We start from the raw sequence: 18,838 nt of genomic DNA on the forward strand, positions 1-18,838 counted from the left end.
CATGAAGCTGCTGCTGATTACAGCCAGCAGCCACTTGTGGCAGTTGGTCACTAATGCATTTAATAGCTATTGCACAACTGTAATGGTAATGAGCGGGCGGGGCTGCCTTACAGCCTCTGTATCCCCTCCTCCCCGTGGACGCGCTAAACAGAGCAACCCAAAATCTCAAATTCGCCCTTACCATCTTTTAAGGGAGACCTAAAACTTTGCCGGCTGCCTTGTTTCGACGCACTTTTGCTTCCTACAATTTCCAGCTTTTTAGACTTCAAGGAAATCCCTATCTTGGATCACTGCTTCATGCGCTCCCGTAGAGTCTACAAGGTAAAGAAGTACAACGTTACGTTACACTACGTAGCCACATGCAAATGATTCAGTATTGAGTAATTACCAGCTTTCTAGTAATCCGTGTCACAGGCTAGATACGTTTTAAGGTGATGCGCACGAGCTAAGGAGCAGAGGGGAGACGCATTTCCGTGCGTAAAGTTGAGCGGCTGAGTGAAGCGCCCATGCTTTAAACCGCATGCTCGTGTCGCGTAGACCCCATTTTAACTCCTTCATAGTAAGTGCTACTGTTTCCTGCAGCCTGACTGTGAATGGGGCGTCACACGCCGAAAAAATACAACAACTCAGTTGAGTGTTTTGCAAGTTGCACCTCAGTGATAACTAATGTATAATCGTCCAAAGTTAACTTTGAAGGTTGGCGATTCAACATTTAGGGGGTTCTAAAAATGCATTGTCTTTAATGGCCATGTAATATGAGAGAGGAGTTCCCTGGGGTGTGTTAAGACTGGCTTTGACTCTCAGGAGCTGCAGTGGAGCCAGTACAAAGAGGGCTGGTGATGCATGATATGAGGAAGGTGGTGGTGGTTGTGAGATTTGGGGTAGGGATGTAGACACTGACACAGCACAGACACACACAGACACAACAAACCCAAATCAGAAGTCGAAAAATAAATGGAAAATGGAAAATAAATTCACTCACAATAAAGTAAAGTAAATCATTTAAGTTGAAATGTGGAAACTTACCTTTAAGGTTTAATTATTGATGCACTGTTATAACCTGCCTGTAACCTGAGTCACTCCACTTTGGTACTTTCCTCCTCTGGAAAAATAAAAGTGGAAAGTTCAAGTCTACTGCAGCACAGTAAAACATATATACAAAGAAAGACATAAATAATTGCTGAAATAAAAACTTGCTTTATTTCTATATTCTAAATTTAACTTTATTTTAAGCATGACTCAAGACTTGACCTTTTAGATCTGAATGGCAAGACCAGTTCCTGTCGGTCTAACTTTAGCTGGTGTGAAAGTGGGTCACTAGTGTGTCAGTTGCTGACAGCAGGGCTGTATGTAGCCTATACAAATGCATGGAAGGGTGTGTGTGGAAGCTTTTTAGGTTCACTGAGATTCTAGAGGTGCAAGAGCTTCATATTTCCTCTTGCTTTTTTTCCAGTCTACATGTTCAGCTGCCTATATAACAAGCATAACTTATATATCCTCTGAACAGTGTGTAGTCTTTTGTTTACACTCAGAGTCACGATGAAACAAGTTGCATATGATGGATTGTGGCGTTGACGTTGAAATGTAAGCAGTTGTAGCTGCAGTAAATAGATTGCAGTGTGTACAAAACATGGATCAGGGGCTTATTGTGATGTTAGGTAATAGCAATAACCACCGTGTTTTTTATGCTTAGGAAAGTATTCAGCTACAGGAATAGAAACAGATTGAGATTCTGAAAGTGAACTTTGTATTCAATGAGCAGTGATGCCCTGTACCAGCTTTTTTATTGTCAAACATTCAACTGACTTGCACTGTGTTCGAATGAACTGTCACAATAGAATATACACAATATCTGAATACAAATGTACACTAAGGAGGACATACGCTGCCAAAATAAATAAATAAATCAGTGACTTAATAAATAAATTAACATGCCATTTTGTGGCCCAAAATAATATATAGAAAAAATATTATCATTATTATTATCATTATTATTATTATTGTTATCTATTTATTTATTTATTATAAATAAATGTAGGCATTAATTAATTGATCCAATTTGACATGTATTGATATTTCTGTCTTAATTTGCTACATATTTCTTTACCATACTATTAATTACCCTATTTATTTACTTTCCTATTTAATATTCCCTTTTATTTATTTATTTATTTTCATATGTATTTATTTGGATATTTATTTATGTTTGTATTTATTCATTTAATTATTTCTGAATTATTTTAATTTGCATCACTCCCCCTTTCTTTCTTTCTTTCTTTCTTTCTTTCTTTCTTTCTTTCTCTCTCTTTATTTATGTATATTTTTATTTTGTTTTGATAGCTTCCATCCTCCATACCACAGAAGTATGGTATGTTGAAATACCCAATTTCTTGTTGTATTCCTATTTTACTGTACCAAATATGTAAATATTCTCTCAGGGGAATCCGTTAAGTTCAAATTAATATATTATAGGCTTTCAATTTTAAAAACTGGGGAGCTAAAATATTCTAGTAAATATATATATATATATATATATATATATATATATATATATATATATATATCCCAGATGTGTCAGATCTTCAGTTGTTGCTGACGATTATTCTGCTCAAATTCTCAGCAAACAGTAAACAAAGAGACTCCAGTGTTAAACAGAGATATAAGTACATTTTCTTTCTTTCATACATTTGTAAGTCCCCATGTTGTTTGTTCAAAGAATAAAGAGCCTTCTGTGCTCTACTATTTACGTAGTGGAACATAATGGAGGTAAAGGGTCAATCTTTTGTTTCCTAAAATATGTGATTATTTCTCTGGTCTGCGTCAGGGAAGAGGACGAGTGGGATTGTTGTGTGTTTAGGTACATGAAGGGCACATTGCTATTTGTGCCTCTTAGTAAGTTCTTAGTTTTGCTTTAAGCGTGACTATGAATCCTTTTCTTGTTTTGTATGGTCAAATCTTGGCTGCCCATGACTTTGCCTGTTCCTGACAGAAGGTGATTACGCGGTCAGTAAAACAGCAACACATCACTTCGTTTACATGCACCAGACCAAAAGATCAAATCTGTGTATGTTAGCTGACCACACCAGGACAAACACAACAAGGATTCACATATTGATAATGTTGATAGACTTTTCTTTGAGGAGTTATGCTTTTAATACAGTGATGTCTACCAGTAACAGCAGAGCAGTGTTGCATCATGATGCACTTGGACAGGAACATATGGGAAATGTCAACAAGTAGCAGTCAAGGCTCTGCTGTTGCATGCCGTTCTTTCTCCTCAGTGAACCCACCGCCAGAAAAGCAATTCCATTCAGTTAGCTGGATGCCTATAGTGAGTGCATGCATGTGAGCAGTTGCTTATAGCTGAACTGAATGACACAGAAACAGGAAAACAGTCCACAAGCACAGTGAACAAAATCTTAAAGAACATAGATTATACATTTTCACTTCAGAAGTGGCAGAGCGACTTACAAAAAGACTATATTACTGCTGTTTTTAAGAGATGCACTTTATCAAATTATTTCATATAAATCCAGTTATTTTGCAGGTTTTGAAAAGGACTATTAGCTCTTCTAAATGTCAAGCAGTTTCACATTTATGGTCTACGGTCATTGGTTCTACAGGCTCACACCCCCCTTTCCTCCTCATCCACTCTCTCCCACAAACGGGCACTGCCTCTACTTTCTGCACACCTCATCTGCTGTGCACTCGCTGCCAAAACTCTTTTAAACCGACAGTGTGTCAGTTATATGTGTGAATGTGCGTGCACACTGAGATAAGAAGGGGCCATGCTTTCTAAAGCCTGAATTTTGCAAGGTTATTGTACTTATTTATTATGTAGATACAGTGCAAATACAGTGAATTCAAAGCACGCGTGTATGAGTTTATGGACTTAGATGCATGAGTGATTTAAGTGCAAGCATGCAGGCTTGTCTGCAGCTTTCTGAGTTACATTTCTGTTGCAAAAAAAGCTGCTGCTTGTGTAGATAAACTGTGTTACTGTGACTGTTTACATTCATGCAGCTGAACTGTGATTATATAAGAGTCTACAGGCATCCAGGGATATTACTGTAAAAATACATTTGCTAAGGTTTTCTCAGTCAGCCAACTACTGCTGCATTTTGACCGTGCTTGTGTGTACATGCGTGTGTGTGTGCGCGCGTGCCGCTTGGAATAGCCAAGCCATGTGATTCCTCCAGATTCTATTTCAGAACGGCTGCCGTCAAACGCTCTGCAGTCTTCACCGCAGCTTGAAGAATAGTTAACAAATACGTGGTTTAATCCCTCAATCTGTCACCGTTCTTATAACTTTCCACTCAGATCAACAGCTGAAGCGTATCTGTAGGTGGTTTCAAGTAAGTACTCCATGTGTTTTCTCATTCTGCCATGTGGGAATAGCTTTATTGCCATTTAGACATTGATCTGCAGCATAGACATTGTGTGTATTTCATTGTTCCTCCTGTTTCTAACATATGTTTGGAACAGTCACATATCATTCTGTCTGAGGTGTCATTATTTGGATTATTTGAAGTGTGCTGAACTGTGTACCCAGATCAGTGAGGGGTTGTGTGGTTCGTATAGGCTACATTCTCCTGCGTTTATGTGCATGCACGTGTGTGTCCATTCCTGTAAGCGCTTCATGATTACCCTTGGATATATTTGAATAGCATTTTCATTGTAAGCTTTTTTTAATGACCTTCCCGGGTTTTACAATAATGTGGCACACGAGCTATTGCAGTAATCAGCTACTTATTTATCTGGGTGGAATAATAATATACAGCAAGCAGGAGCTCAGCGGTCTTACTGCTGCTGGTTTGGTCCAGTAATTTCATGAATTATTTGAGCAATAGCTGTTTCCATTATAGTTTTTTTGTTAACAGATGAATGAAATACAGATATTTCTTAATGTTTACACTTGTTAAGCATGCAGTTACATTCATAATGTGATTGCATGCTTGAATAATGTGAAAAGTGCCATTGTATAGTATTTAGGAGGAACTTGGGTGACATTATTTCTAAGAAGTATCCATACATCCAATTACTTGCAGATGCATGTCATTACAATAACCTCTATACCATATGTAACAAAACACACCATACTGCACTAGCAGCTCTAATGTATACACTTATCTTGTATAAGATGTGTCTTAAAATAGTAATGCAACCACTGACAAATATGAATATGTCAATTATTTTAGTGTTTCTTGGCCTATAAAATGTATAGATTTAATTTAATGTGTCCATCACAGTTTCCTGAAGCCCAATGTGACATCTTCAGATGTTCTGTTTTGTCCACCAACAATTCAAAACCCTAAAATATTCAGTTTACTATCATAAGACAGAGAAAATCATAAAATATCCATGCTTGAGAAGCTGGTAGCAGTAATATTGCCTTCCAAACAAAGCAAATGTATAACATTGTCATTGTCAATCCTATTATCCCCCTCGATGTCTGACAGCGATTCAGCTTTAGATTAGCTTTTTTTTAAGTCTGCATTCATATACCAGTGCATGGTAGAGGGAGTCTTGGCCCGGATATGGATGTATAAAGAGAATTGGATACAGCACTGAAAGCAGAGCCCTGTTCATTCGTGTGTGTAACTGCCTCTGCTGTGGCCCGTAGACTTTCCAAATGTTTTCGGACCGAATGGATCAAATTCTGATAGTGAAACAAATTGTTCCGTGGGGGTTGTGGTGCTCCAAAAAATGTATCCACTGATTCACAGATGTCTCTTTCGCCATGCATGTCTTGTTTTTTTGGCCACAGGGCATCACATGATGGTGCAATTACACTGTTTGGCCACTGGAAAATTGGCTTCAATGCCTGGTGTGCGTCCTGTGGGCCTGGCTACAACAGATCTTCCGAAATACTGGCAGTCACCTCCAGAGGCTTATTGCTGTCAGACTGAAAGCCAATGGGTTACGAGATTATCTCGTAACCCATTAGCAATCTCGTAGCCAATGGGTTAGGAGATTGCTGATTGATCAATCAATTACCTCTAGTAAAAAGGCACATCAAGTTGTAGGCTCCTAATAGTGGGCAGTATCACAATGGTACACAGTAAGAAAGCCTGCACCTGTGTAATTCTTTCACAAACATCCAGAGAGACTTACTGCTGTTGTGCAACATCATTTGTTATCAATGACAGTGCAGACAAAAGTGACCTCTGCAACACCAAATAGCAGCTGTAAGTGGGAGAGGCTGAATTTAATGTCCTCTGACTTGTGTAATGATACCAGCTTGATTACGCTGCAACAAGCAAATTGTTTCAGTAGCAGTGGCAGTGCGTTGGTTTGAGTATTGAGACAGCTTTTTAATATAGGAGAGTTCCTCTTAATGTACAAGCTTGTATTTTTAATGTATAGAGAATAGTCTAGACTAGACTGTATGGGTAGTGTTTTTAGCTGTGTTTGATGATTTTGTGGGAAAACGAATATAGTGTTCTTCTCCCACTGCAAATTTAAGCTTAGTCTGTATATGAATACATTCACTGGGCATGTTATAACACTGCAATACATATTTTTGTCATATGATGTTGAATAGGCCAGGTTGGAAAGTTGTATCTGAGCCTGAATGCTTTCTGGAAAGAAAAAAAAGGCCACAAGGTCTTCACCTTAGCTTACCCTCATGTGGAAGCTTCCATGAGGTGTGACATGACTGTTGTAATGTCCTCATGACTTTTCTGGGTTTATGCCCTCATGTGGAGGGACGCCATTATTTTAGAATGGGTCACGGTGTTAAGCTACTGCATGTCACTGACCTAATTCACCGGTCTGTCGGACATACCTCTGGACTTCTGCCAGACCACCACAACCTCACTGACATAGCAGCAGGACATTGTTTATACCCCCTCCCCTCTTTCTTTCCCCTTCCCATTCCTTCGTCTGGCCTCTATATTTTTTTCACATTCCAAATATCCAGCATTGCCTCTCAGTTTGTGAGCTCAGCACCGGGGAATGTGCATGATATGTTGGACAGACTTCTGACCCAACAACTCGGTAAAGAAGTGTTACAGCTGCATTTTGCCTCGAGAGGGTAGCAGGTTTCAAACTGCGTTGGCTGCTCAATAATGGATTGTCCTTGTTTGCACTGTCTGACCCAAAGCAGAGGTAAATAACAGTCTTGGTATGTTTAGTTCCCTCTGCTGTGTGTAGGAGTGATGCGATGTGATGAGCCTCCACGGCATGTTTCAAGAAAGTGTTTTCTTTGTCGTGAGTTATCATTCTCTTTGTGTTGAACAGTTTGTTCGAGGGCTTCTCCTCCTCTCCTGTGAGTTGTGTTATGTAACACATGTCAGCGACGTATCCAGCAATAAGATGGATTATCCCTATAGGCCTCTGGTTTTTTTGGCTAGCCGTCACACATTGTGGATTTGGGGTGCATTATGTAACACCCCAGGAAACAGTGTTCTACTTACACCAACTTTGCTGGCCTCCTTAACCCTGATGTGCAACACTTGACCACAGCGCGACCAGTGTTTACTGAAAGACTCAAAATAAAAAGTTATGTGTTATTTTTAAAACGCCCCAGTCAACTATAAGTGTTAGACACTTAAATAACTGTCCATTATCTTTTCTCTCCTATTAGGCTGTGTGTGACCTCTCCCCCTCCCCTCCCACGACCTCTGAACCCCGGTCAACCTTCACCCCCTCCCCTCCCTGAGGCCAGACTGTGATCCATGGCGCTGGAGAAGCTTCTGCGTTTCGGGAAGCAGTTGCTGAGGGTGAAGGTGGTGGACTGTAACACAGAGGACTCCCGTCTGTCCCGATGCCTCAACACTTTCGACCTGGTGGCCCTGGGCGTGGGCAGCACGCTGGGTGCTGGTGTCTATGTGCTGGCTGGCGCCGTTGCACGAGAGAATTCAGGTAAGTTAAAGGGACACTTTGCCCCAAAATCAAAAAAACTAATTTTTGCTCAAACCTGAAGTGCTAATTGACAGTCTAGGCTGTTTTGGTCTGAGTTGGCATGCGGTGGAGATATCGGCCGTAGAGATGTCTGCCTGCCCTTGAATATAATAGAACTAGATGGCACTCGGCTTGTGGTGTTCAGAGCAACAAAAAAATGCATTTAAAAAAACTAAACAGCAATGTCTCTTTCCAGACATCATGACCCAGTTACTCAAGATAATCCACAGACCTTGTTGTGAGCAGTTCTATGTGGGAACTATTTTCTTTCTACTGAACTACACCTGCCAACCCCGTCACCACATAAAAGGCAGTGGGCATCTTCTCATGAAGGAAAGGTTTGTGCTTGCAACAATGCAAGACGTAATCGTTAATGGCCTCCTCATCAGTAGTGCTAATTGGGTTAGCAGTAGATGCACGCTTTCCTCTGCACGGTGATGCATTGATGACTGTTGCTTGGTGGAAAGAAAATAGTTCCTACATGAAACTGTTCATAAAAAGGTCTGTGGATTATTGAGCGTAACCAGGTCATGATTTCTGGAAAGAGACATCGCTGTTGAGTTTTTCAAATGAATTTTTTGGTGCTTTGAGCGCCACATGCTGAGTGCCATCTAGTTCCATTATATTGGTGAGAAAGCAGACATCTCTATGGCGGATATCTCCAATACTCAGCAACTCACACCAAAATACTTCTAAACAGCACTACAGGTATGAGGAAAAATATGTATTTCTGATTTATCCCTTTAACATTACTGCAAACAATTAAAAGATGTCATGCCAGCCAAATCTTAAAGAGTCTAATCATGTGATATATTATTTCCCCTGTAGGTCCTGCGATTGTGTTGTCTTTCCTGATAGCAGCCCTGGCCTCAGTATTAGCCGGTCTGTGCTATGCTGAGTTTGGAGCCCGTGTCCCAAAGACAGGCTCAGCTTATCTTTACTCCTATGTGACTGTTGGGGAACTCTGGGCCTTCATCACTGGATGGAACCTCATCCTCTCCTATATCATTGGTAAAAATGACGCATTTACTACTATGTTGTTTACTTCTAGATGTTTGTGTCCAAATGCACATAGAGAAACAGAATGAGAGGGTGCAACAAGACAACCAAAAGCACACGCACCACATAATCTACCTCAGCTGTTCTTTCTCCACCTCAGGTACCTCCAGTGTGGCCCGAGCATGGAGCGCTACCTTCGACGAGTTGGTAGGGAAGCGCATCGAGCAGTTCTGCAGAGAGTACATGTCCATGAATGCACCGGGTGTATTAGCACAGTACCCTGACATGTTTGCTGTTGTCATTATAATCACCTTAACAGGTAGGAAAACAGGTTTCTTTTTGCCCCCCTCTCTTGTGTTATCACTTTGTTAGAGCATGCTTTATCTTTGGCAGCATGCAGTGTCTCAACCTTGAACTTTTGTAACAGTTGACATTGCTGCAGTCATGGGTGCTGATTTATGTTTCTGCCAGTGGGTGTTCGAAACACTTGAATGCCCCATCCCCACATCTAAGATAAACCTTCTGCAATTATCACAGCCTACATGACTTGTCTATTCAGATTTGGATATAGTAGTCAAATACATACATTTAAGCACCTTAGAAAATGAACAGCAACGAGCGACACACACACACACACACACACACAGGAGACCAGAAGTTTAACTTACAATGCACGCCATGAAATACAAGCAAAGTAGTAATCAATGCCACCGAAATATTTAGTAAAATGGCTGACATGAACATAAAGAATAGGCCTAAGTGCACATTCCAAAAGTCTGACACCACCACTGCTGTAATACACCCATTAAGAATGCAATGTAACAATACACGCTACTAGGCGCCCACCTATTAATTGTGCCATACAAGTTATAATAGGCTATCAAATGTTGTTAGACATGCAAAGAAAGCATACAAGCCCATGCATTAAAATTGAATTACTCATTAACACATTGGCCCAGGCAGCTACTAAATCGATGTTTTCACTCTCTTACAATGAAAGTGTTGCTCCTTGTAGCTGATCAAATTGATTTATATTTTGCCCCAATTGTACGCTGGTGCATGTGGGTGCACAGGCTTCTCCGCAGAGTCTCAGGCCTCTAGCACCCATGGCACCTATGACTGCAGTGGCACATATTTACTAAATATACTTACTTTACAAATCTAATTACAAAATTTGTGTTATAGGTTGAATTTATTGCCTTTCCAGTCCAGTCTCCTCCAAAAGAAATTTCATTTTCCTTTCCATTTCTAAGGTCTGCTGGCATTTGGGGTCAAAGAGTCAGCAATGGTAAACAAGGTGTTTACGTGTATCAACATCCTGGTCTTGTTGTTCATGGTCGTCTCTGGCCTGGTCAAAGGCACTTTAAAGAACTGGCAGCTTGACCCTGAAGAGATCCTTCATGCCAATTATACCAGTAACTCCAGCCTCAAGTAAGAACATGGACATAAACGCACTCATTGTGTGTTGTGTTATATTTGATATTGCATTTTATAACTTAATTGATCTCAGTTTCTCTGGATAATCCACATAGCTTAAACAAGTCATTAAATAAAGTTACATTTTTTTTGCATTTTATTTTTCCCTGTTCAGTCTGACAGAAACCCTGCCAAGCAAAGAGATATTAGGAGTGGGCGGCTTCATGCCGTTTGGTTTCACAGGTGTCCTTTCAGGAGCTGCTACCTGCTTCTATGCCTTTGTTGGATTTGACTGCATCGCCACCACAGGTAAGCGCTGGAAGGAATCAGAAAACACTCACTCTGCTAGCCAGGCTTTCCTCTTGTTCCACCTCTCATATCCCTTCTGCGGCCTCATGGGCATGTTTCAGTTTTTTGTGGGGGTGGGGGGTTGTTGTAACTGAATCTGGAGTCGGGGCCATTTCAATCCCAAGCTTGTCCAAACATCCAGGAGTGTTACATAAGAGGGGCAAGGCAGAGAGAAAAGATGCAGTTTTGTGCATTTGGCCCAGTTTTGCTCTGTGTGGAATGTAAAGCACTGTGACCCAGGTTAGGGGCGTAATCATGATATAAGGTTTGTGGAGAACACGTTCCCCTTGTTTTTCCTACACTGTGCAGATCTACACCTGTTTCTTGATACACGTCGTTCTGTTTAATCAGTTCAAGGCCTCTGGATTGTGAAAAAAGGGGAGTTTTTTTCTAGTTCGCCGGCTCTCTTGCCCCCCAGCTTTTCCCACCCCTTTGTTTCCTGAATTCTAATTGGCTAGCGGGAGGCTGATCCTGAATGATTGCTTGAGTTTGGCTTGTGGGGACATGTTGGTCACACACAAAGTCAGCCAGCCCTAGGCCATTATACCCTCAGTGGGTATGTGTGTGTGTATTCTGGCTACCTAGAGTTAAGTTGAAATGACGGTATCATTACGTCCCCTGTCCACAAGCACATATGCAAACACAGGCGTACAAACATCCACACAGCTGTTACCACTGTTTCTGGGCCGATGAGTAGCTGTCGCTTGTCATGAACAGTGGTGGAGAGAGGATTCAGGATCAATCATCGCAATGTGATTTCACTGCCGAACAGGATGTGAGTGTTCGCCTGAGAAGCTCTGTTGCATAATCACCTGCAGCTGAATAGTTGTGTGTTTGAGTCTTTCACAGGAAAAATAAGCTCCTTGTTCAGTTTGTTGCAAAATACGGAAAAATGCTTCTTTAATACAGCTGTTTTCTCAATTTTCCACATTTACTGGGATTCTGCCAAAACAACCATCGCAGAGTGAATGGTGTGTATAGTCCGCTTAAACCGTGCGTTCAAGTGTGAATAGTTAGTTTTACCAACAAACAGTGGTAAATGGGGTTGCGGGAGGATGTTGTTGCACAGTGATAGTCTCCAAAATTAGAGGCAGTAAATAGTTCTGCGTCAGTGTGTCTGACAGAAATAAAATGTGCTTTGTCATTATCTGTATTGTACATTCACTTATGAAAAAAATATTTGTCCTGCTTTACTGAATTAACAAGATTATTACCTCAGAATTATGAGAAAACTTTTCATGGAAAAAAATTCTACTCATGTTTTTTAGTATTAATTAGATTTTCTCATTAATTCTCAATTTTCTAAATTACAATATAATTATCTCATTAAGTCTTGTTTTTATAAGTTAATGAGGTAATAATATTGCCCTTGTTAATTTTTTATATTTACTAGGAGACGTTTATTCTCAATTTTTTTTAAAAATAACAAGATTATAATCTGAGAATACTAAGAAAAGCTTTAATGGAAATAAAATCTGCCTTTGTTTATCTGAATATACAAGATACTCTTGTTAATTCTTGTTTTTCTAAGTTAATAAGATAATATATTTCTTGTTAATTAATGTTTTTTATTTACTAGATTGTAATCTTGCTAATTCTCATTTTTATGAGTAAAAGGGAAAATGTTGTCAGTTCTTGGTTTTCTCAATTAAAGAGGTAATAATCTTGTTAATTCTTGTTTTCTAAATAAACAGGATAATTATCATGTTTTTTTTTAATCGACCAGAAATTGATCACAAATCATTTAGAGAAACAAGAGCAGGATTTTTTCATAAAAACTTTTTGGAGAGTTCTGAAATAATCTCGTTAATTTAGAAAAACAGAGCCATTTTTTCTTCTCAAATTAATGTATTACACTTTTGTCTTGTTGTCTATTGTTTGAAAGCACATATTTTTAGCATCCCATGCAAGGCAGAAAGTGCTTTTAGTGAACAAAACCTCCGCATCTGGTGGAGTAAAACACAAGTAAAGCGTTTTCTTCCGTATAACCGTGTCTGTTCCTCAACTACGCTCCAGGTGAAGAGGTGAAGAACCCCCAGAGAGCCATCCCCATTGGCATCGTATCCTCGCTGCTCATCTGCTTTGTAGCATACTTTGGTGTTTCTGCAGCCCTCACCCTCATGATGCCCTACTACCTGCTGGACAGCAAAAGCCCCCTGCCTGTAGCCTTTAACTATGTGGGCTGGGGAGGAGCCAAATACGCCGTAGCTGTAGGCTCTCTTTGTGCTCTGTCTACGAGGTAAGTAGTTACACACACACACACACACACACACACACACACACACCTGCATTCGTCTGCCATCAGCTTTAAATGCATGCTCATGTACTCGAGTTCTGTCAGATAAGCATGCAGACATGCACACACATAACCATTCCTGTGTGTGTGCGCGTGCGTGTGGCACTATGTGACTGTATATTTAACTTCAGAAGGCATTTGATCCCTTGACTAAAAATAAGAGCACTGCTAAGAATATATTGTACCATCAGTGCATGCACTTATGTAACTCGTGTCACCAAAGGCCACTGCAAACTGCATTTTTATTAGTAATCAGTTTTTAATGGTTTTATAATGATGGTACATACTTTTGTTTTTAATGGCAGTTGCTTTGATCAATAATTATAATATAATTATGGAGTATATTTAAGGTTTGTTTTGATATTAAACATGTTCCTGCATGCCACTATTCTTGCTGTATATTATGTCATGTAAATGTACTGTATGATGTTCCTTGTATCTGTGAGCTGGTGTCTCTGTTCATGTATGTTTCACGGCATTCTTGTGGGTGTAAGTGTGGATACTATATATCCTGGTCTCCCCCCCTGGTAGCCTGCTGGGTGCTATGTTCCCTATGCCTCGTGTGATCTGGGCTATGGCCGACGATGGGCTGCTTTTCAAGTTCATGGCCGAGATCAGCCCCCGCACCAAAACCCCGCTAACTGCAACCCTCACCTCTGGCATAGGGGCAGGTGAGACACTAACACGCATGTTTTTAAAGAGCATCCAATTTCAACGAAGCCTCTTTTCCTGCTGCTGGGCTGAGCTGCGCCAGGTTGCAAACGCTCTGACCTGCCGATTGCAAATTCTATTTTAATTTTGTTTTAAAGAAACCTGACAGAAATCAGCACTCCAGCAGGAAAAGAGCATCACTAACTGTCTCTTATCCTCTGTCTCACGTGGCCAGGTCTCTTTGTAATTGGTTGAGGCAGTCCAGGTTATACTTTGTCCTTCTTCTAACATGGGTCAGTGGCTAGACTTGTTTTATTTGGTGAACTCAAGGAGACTTAATTTCTCTACCTGCATCTTGGTGGTGTAAGCAGGGATATAAATAGCAAACTAAACTGCTCGCTGAAGTAACCAACAATTTTTAAATGGGAACAGAGTGTAACAGCATGAGGAGCACCCTATTTGCTATTTAAATGGGAAACATTTTGCATGCTGACATTCAAATATCCTTGGTCCAACATCATGCCCACACTGCTCTACAGTGTGGCTAGCCTGGTGTCCGGTTTCCGCACCCTAACCCGCAACCCCTATCTTGCCAGCCGTATCTGTCTCCTTTTACTAATGCTCCTCCTTTCTCCCCTACTGACCTCCTTTACTTCTTCCCTTTTCATTTGTTCCTCTTCACTTCACCTACATCTGTCATCCCACTCTGATGTTTTCCTCCCCCACCCGACTCCCCAGTCTGTTGGGTTCCATGTTCCCCCTACCCCGTATCATTTTTGCCATGGCTCGGGATGGCCTGCTCTTCTCCTGTCTGGCCCACGTCAGCGAGAGGAAATCCCCCATAACGTCCACTGTGACCGCCGGGGTTATGTCTGGTAAGATGAATAGGAAATCCGCAACAGGGACGGTTAAGGAAAACAGAGGCCTGTATTTGAGGAGAGGGAGGGAGAGTGGGGGACTAAGAGGGGCGGGGCGGGGCATAACGTGAAGGATAGGACTGTATGAGATGATGTGAAAGTACAATGTGCATCACCTTTGAGCTCTCTGCCAGCAGTCAGTGTTGAATGCTAATAAAGAGTACAAATAGCAACAGTGAAACAGCTGCTTATCCATTACTTAGTTCAGTGTGTTAGCTTTGTAGCGTAGCTAAAATAAAAAAATAGGAAAAGAAAACATAAGACTTGAAACCCTAAACATGTTTATGGGAGCTAGATGACCATCTTAAAAACACATTATAGTCCTCTCAAATTATTTTATGGTAACAAAGGGTCTTACAATCAAACACATCTAATCTCTCCAACTCTCTTTTCATTTTCTTGCTCCGTGAAGCTATCATGGCATTTCTGTTCGACCTGAAGGACCTGGTGGACCTGATGTCAATAGGGACCCTGCTGGCCTACACATTAGTGGCTGCCTGTGTTCTGGTTCTGAGGTCAGTGTGGGACATAAGTATATAGAGTTTAACCAGGGACACTGGTTCAGAGCAGCAGAGTTCAATGCTGGAGTTGTTCCAGCTTGAAGCTGAGAGACTTAACACTTCATCACCACCTTCCCGCTGCCACATATGTTTTTATCTCCTTTTAGCAACCAATGAAACTCAGCACTGCATTCTTGCTCAAAGCAGTTTCATACTTCATAAATTCACTGCCACATGTTACAACTTTAATTGCCCTTGCTAAACATGTGGCTGCAGCTGATGTTTCAGTATGATTGACATTACTCATAAACATTGTGCATTAATGTTGCAAGAGGTGCATCTTATCACTGCATTAGCTCTTTTCAGTAATGTGAATACAGAGTAAAGTCACAACTACATGTTTTTTTTGATTGTGTCAGGTACCAGCCCGAGCAGCCCTCTCTTGTGTATCAGATGGCCAATACCCAGGATGAGGGGGAGCTGAGCGATGGCATCAGTGTCCCTAGTATGGGCATGCTGCCCGGTATGGAGGAGAAGTTCAGCGTCAAGACCCTCCTGTTCCCAGACAACTCTGAACCATCCACATTGTCGGGCTTCTCTGTCAACATCTGTGCCTCTATGTTGGGTAATGGATCATACCAGGGCTACTTAAATGTGTTAGAAGAAGCTGACAAAAGACTTAATTTGCTTTGAATCCAGATAATTCATTTAGTCTTGAATGCTGAATTAGAATTGGCACTTGTAGAGTAATACATGCAGTGATATAAAACATATGTACTTCTGCAGGAACATTAATCCTGGCATTCAGTGTACTGGCAGTGCAGGGGGGCACTGCTGTGTGGAACGTCATAGCCCTCAGTGTCATCTTCATGGTGTGTCTCCTCCTCACCTTCATCATCTGGAGACAGCCTGAAAGCAAGACGAAACTCTCCTTCAAGGTTTGATTCCAGAAACGAAATCTACGTAGGATAGTCTGGATTAGATTTTGAAATTTTTGAAAACACATCATTTTTGCATTAACACAAGTTGCCACGTTTCCTTTTTTATATTTGACTCTTTAGGTTCCACTGCTGCCCTTCATTCCAGTGATCAGTATGTTTGTAAATGTGTACCTGATGATGCAGCTGGACAGAGGCACTTGGATACGATTTTCTGTTTGGATGGCTCTAGGTAGGTAGTGTTTCCAGCGTTTAAACTAAACTGGCTTTAGTGGCTTGAAATGAGCAGTCTGACATGGTGACCATTAAGTAGCCTGCACACGTAGCCTAAGCATTTATACTTGTGAGGTGGTGTGTCTGTGTCACTCTGTAGTTACACCTCCAAAACAATGGTTAGCAGCAGGGTTTCTGTGAAGCACTGTGAAGATTATTTGATTCAAAACACACCCAAAACACACTTTAAACATGTCGTAATAGCAACAATTTCAAACACAAATACACACATCGGCTTCACTGTAACTCGCAGCATTCACAGACAAAGCACTTGTCTTCATCTGGAAACATTTTTCCCACAAATTTTGGCACAAGCCTATGGCATTTTACATGGTATAAATTAGCCTAGCAACGAGCGGAGATTTCCTCTGCTCATATGAAGCCAGGACAAATCCCGAAGTATAAATCCCAGAATGATAACTCACACACAAGACTTAAAATGCTATTTTTGTGCAGGCTTTATTGTCTCCACAATTTATTGTTTCTTATCTGTGAAATTAAAGCAAATAAAAGCTTTGTTTCCACTGAGGGAAATGGTTTCAGCTTACAAAAATAGACAGGAGGTCTGCGTCTGTGGAGGTGCTCGTCGGACTACACATGGGGCTTGGCGTCAATGCGATGCAGAAGTATAAATCCTGCATTCGTATGTCATCATTTTGTGGTAAAACAGTTGCAAGCAGGAATTGTTTTGAAGCATGTCTTGCTCTGCCTCTCCAGGTTTTGTGATCTACTTCTGCTATGGCATTCACCACAGCGCTGAGGCCGCTCTGGCCCGCTCATCTCCAGAAACAGAGATGGACAGTTTCAAACATGACCACAATTCAGAGGCCATGTCACCAGAGAAGGAGGCCTTCCTGCACAACGGCATTGATGCCATCGACGAGGACGATGGAGATTTGTAGACTGCATTAGAACATGCTGTGTACATTTCCAACTCCCCTGACACCAGTCTGTGTGTGTATTATTTTCGACTGGACGACTCCCCTTGCTGGCAGCACTCCGGTTTGGACAAAGCAATAATAAATAACTTTGACCTAAAATCCCCAAACCTGTGACTCTCACCCTTGACTGCCAGGCAGAAAACAGAAAAGTGGCATATTGGCACTTCTTTAGCCATAATAGACATGTTCTGTTATTCGAGTATTTTGTAATAAGCTTGTTACCCCTTCTGTTTGGCCTTGAGCTTCAGCTGCTTGTTATCACTTTGCTGTCTGAGGGGGAAGGGCTCATGCTGGAGACACAAAACATCTCAGTGTTTCAGGGAGGTTAAGTTGAGGTCTGGGTAAGAGTACATTGCTGGCAGTAGGACTATGCGCACATGTGTAACAGCTTTCGTCTGGATGCCAGAATGTTCAACAGTAATACATTTTCTTGTCTTTCTGTTTATGAAAACATATCTACTGTATATATATATATATAAATGATTCTGAAAATCAGATAACACAATATGTATTTCATACAGATTGGTACCATTAGCTACATTCTCATAAACCTGCCAACTCTTATGTAACTGATGTTGAAATGCTGCTCTAACAGTCCCCCAGACGAGTGAGAGCTTGCACAATACACTGCAACACGCTTGTCTGTGACATAATTCCCTGTGTTCACTAGCAGAAAAGGGTGGTCGGGCCAATGGCTGTGCATACAGTACAAGCTGGCCAGCAGGGAGCTGTAGTTTACAGTTTCCATGAGTCTAATTTTAAATCCGAAGGACTACATTGATACCGTCAGTCACAAGCCTTGGATCTGGCTGCAAATGATGATGCTGAAATGTCTGTACCAAGACACTTAACGACGTATCCTGTTGGACAGTTCATTACTCTGAGACACAGCGATTCAGAGGAAGTGTCTAAAGCCTGACAGGAACATTTTAAATTTCTCAAAGTGAAAATATGCTCTCTTATTTGGCATATTTAATGCCCATGGTAAATAGGTGGAATCTGGTTTGTGAATCCTGATATAAGTTGAGCTGGCCTGACTCCAGAGCTTTGAATCCACCCTCATGAAACAGCAGTTTTTCCGTTGAAAAGGACCCAGTGAGGACTAATGATTAGCCAGTCAGCACCATAGGCGGGACTAATGCCGGCACCATCGTCAAGCTGTGCGGCAGAACCAATGTGGAGTGATCACAATGGCGACTACTTTAGACAAGATAGACGCTGCTTTCAATACTGCCTGAAATCGTGGTTTGATATACCTCACTGCCGCCCCACTCCAACCAAACCGGTATGCTGGCATGGCGACGCATCAGTTTGGACTTAAGGTGACCTTAGATTCAGGTGGATACATTGGTCTCTAGTAATTGGTTAGGAGACAGTCCAATCCCCCTCCCCACGGGAAACACTTGGAGTGGAGGCAAGGTCAGACTGAAGATGGACACGGAGTGTAACGAGTTGGCAATTGTGTCTGATATCCGGCAAATGTTGAGTATCAGGTGAAGACAGTGACAGCTGCTGAATGTCAGTTAACGCCATGTAACATTAGATGATAGTGGATTTTCACAGTGCTGGCTGCTGTGTCTTTTTGCAACTGTAACTTGTAACATTTAGCTTGTCTTTAAAAAAAAAGAAGAAGTCAGGCCGATCTTTTTTTTCT

At 41.3% G+C, this 18,838-nt stretch overlaps 1 protein-coding gene across 4 annotated transcripts; it reads left to right on the forward strand.

Moving 5' to 3' along the window:
• The first annotated feature begins 124 nt into the window (after positions 1 to 124).
• slc7a1a (solute carrier family 7 member 1a) lies at positions 125 to 18,419 on the forward strand. 4 transcript variants are annotated; one of them, XM_033642275.2, is made up of 13 exons: positions 125 to 321; positions 7,589 to 7,866; positions 8,734 to 8,916; positions 9,065 to 9,223; positions 10,158 to 10,335; positions 10,496 to 10,629; positions 12,685 to 12,907; positions 13,496 to 13,635; positions 14,945 to 15,047; positions 15,452 to 15,657; positions 15,819 to 15,970; positions 16,094 to 16,202; positions 16,961 to 18,419. In XM_033642275.2, the coding sequence occupies exons 2-13, from the start codon at positions 7,680 to 7,682 to the stop codon at positions 17,143 to 17,145; spliced, it is 1,959 nt and encodes a 652-aa protein (XP_033498166.1). In that variant the 5' UTR covers positions 125 to 321; positions 7,589 to 7,679; the 3' UTR covers positions 17,146 to 18,419. The 4 variants fall into 4 exon arrangements, with proteins under 4 accessions (XP_033498166.1, XP_033498185.2, XP_033498176.1 ...); XM_033642294.2 differs by lacking the exon at positions 13,496 to 13,635 and adding an exon at positions 14,354 to 14,490 and having other exon boundaries at positions 126 to 321; XM_033642285.2 differs by lacking the exon at positions 125 to 321 and adding an exon at positions 4,220 to 4,355.
• Positions 18,420 to 18,838: the final 419 nt, after the last annotated feature.

The sequence above is a fragment of the Epinephelus lanceolatus genome, chromosome 11 (assembly GCF_041903045.1).
Source record: "Epinephelus lanceolatus isolate andai-2023 chromosome 11, ASM4190304v1, whole genome shotgun sequence".
Classification (NCBI taxonomy): domain Eukaryota; kingdom Metazoa; phylum Chordata; class Actinopteri; order Perciformes; family Serranidae; genus Epinephelus; species Epinephelus lanceolatus.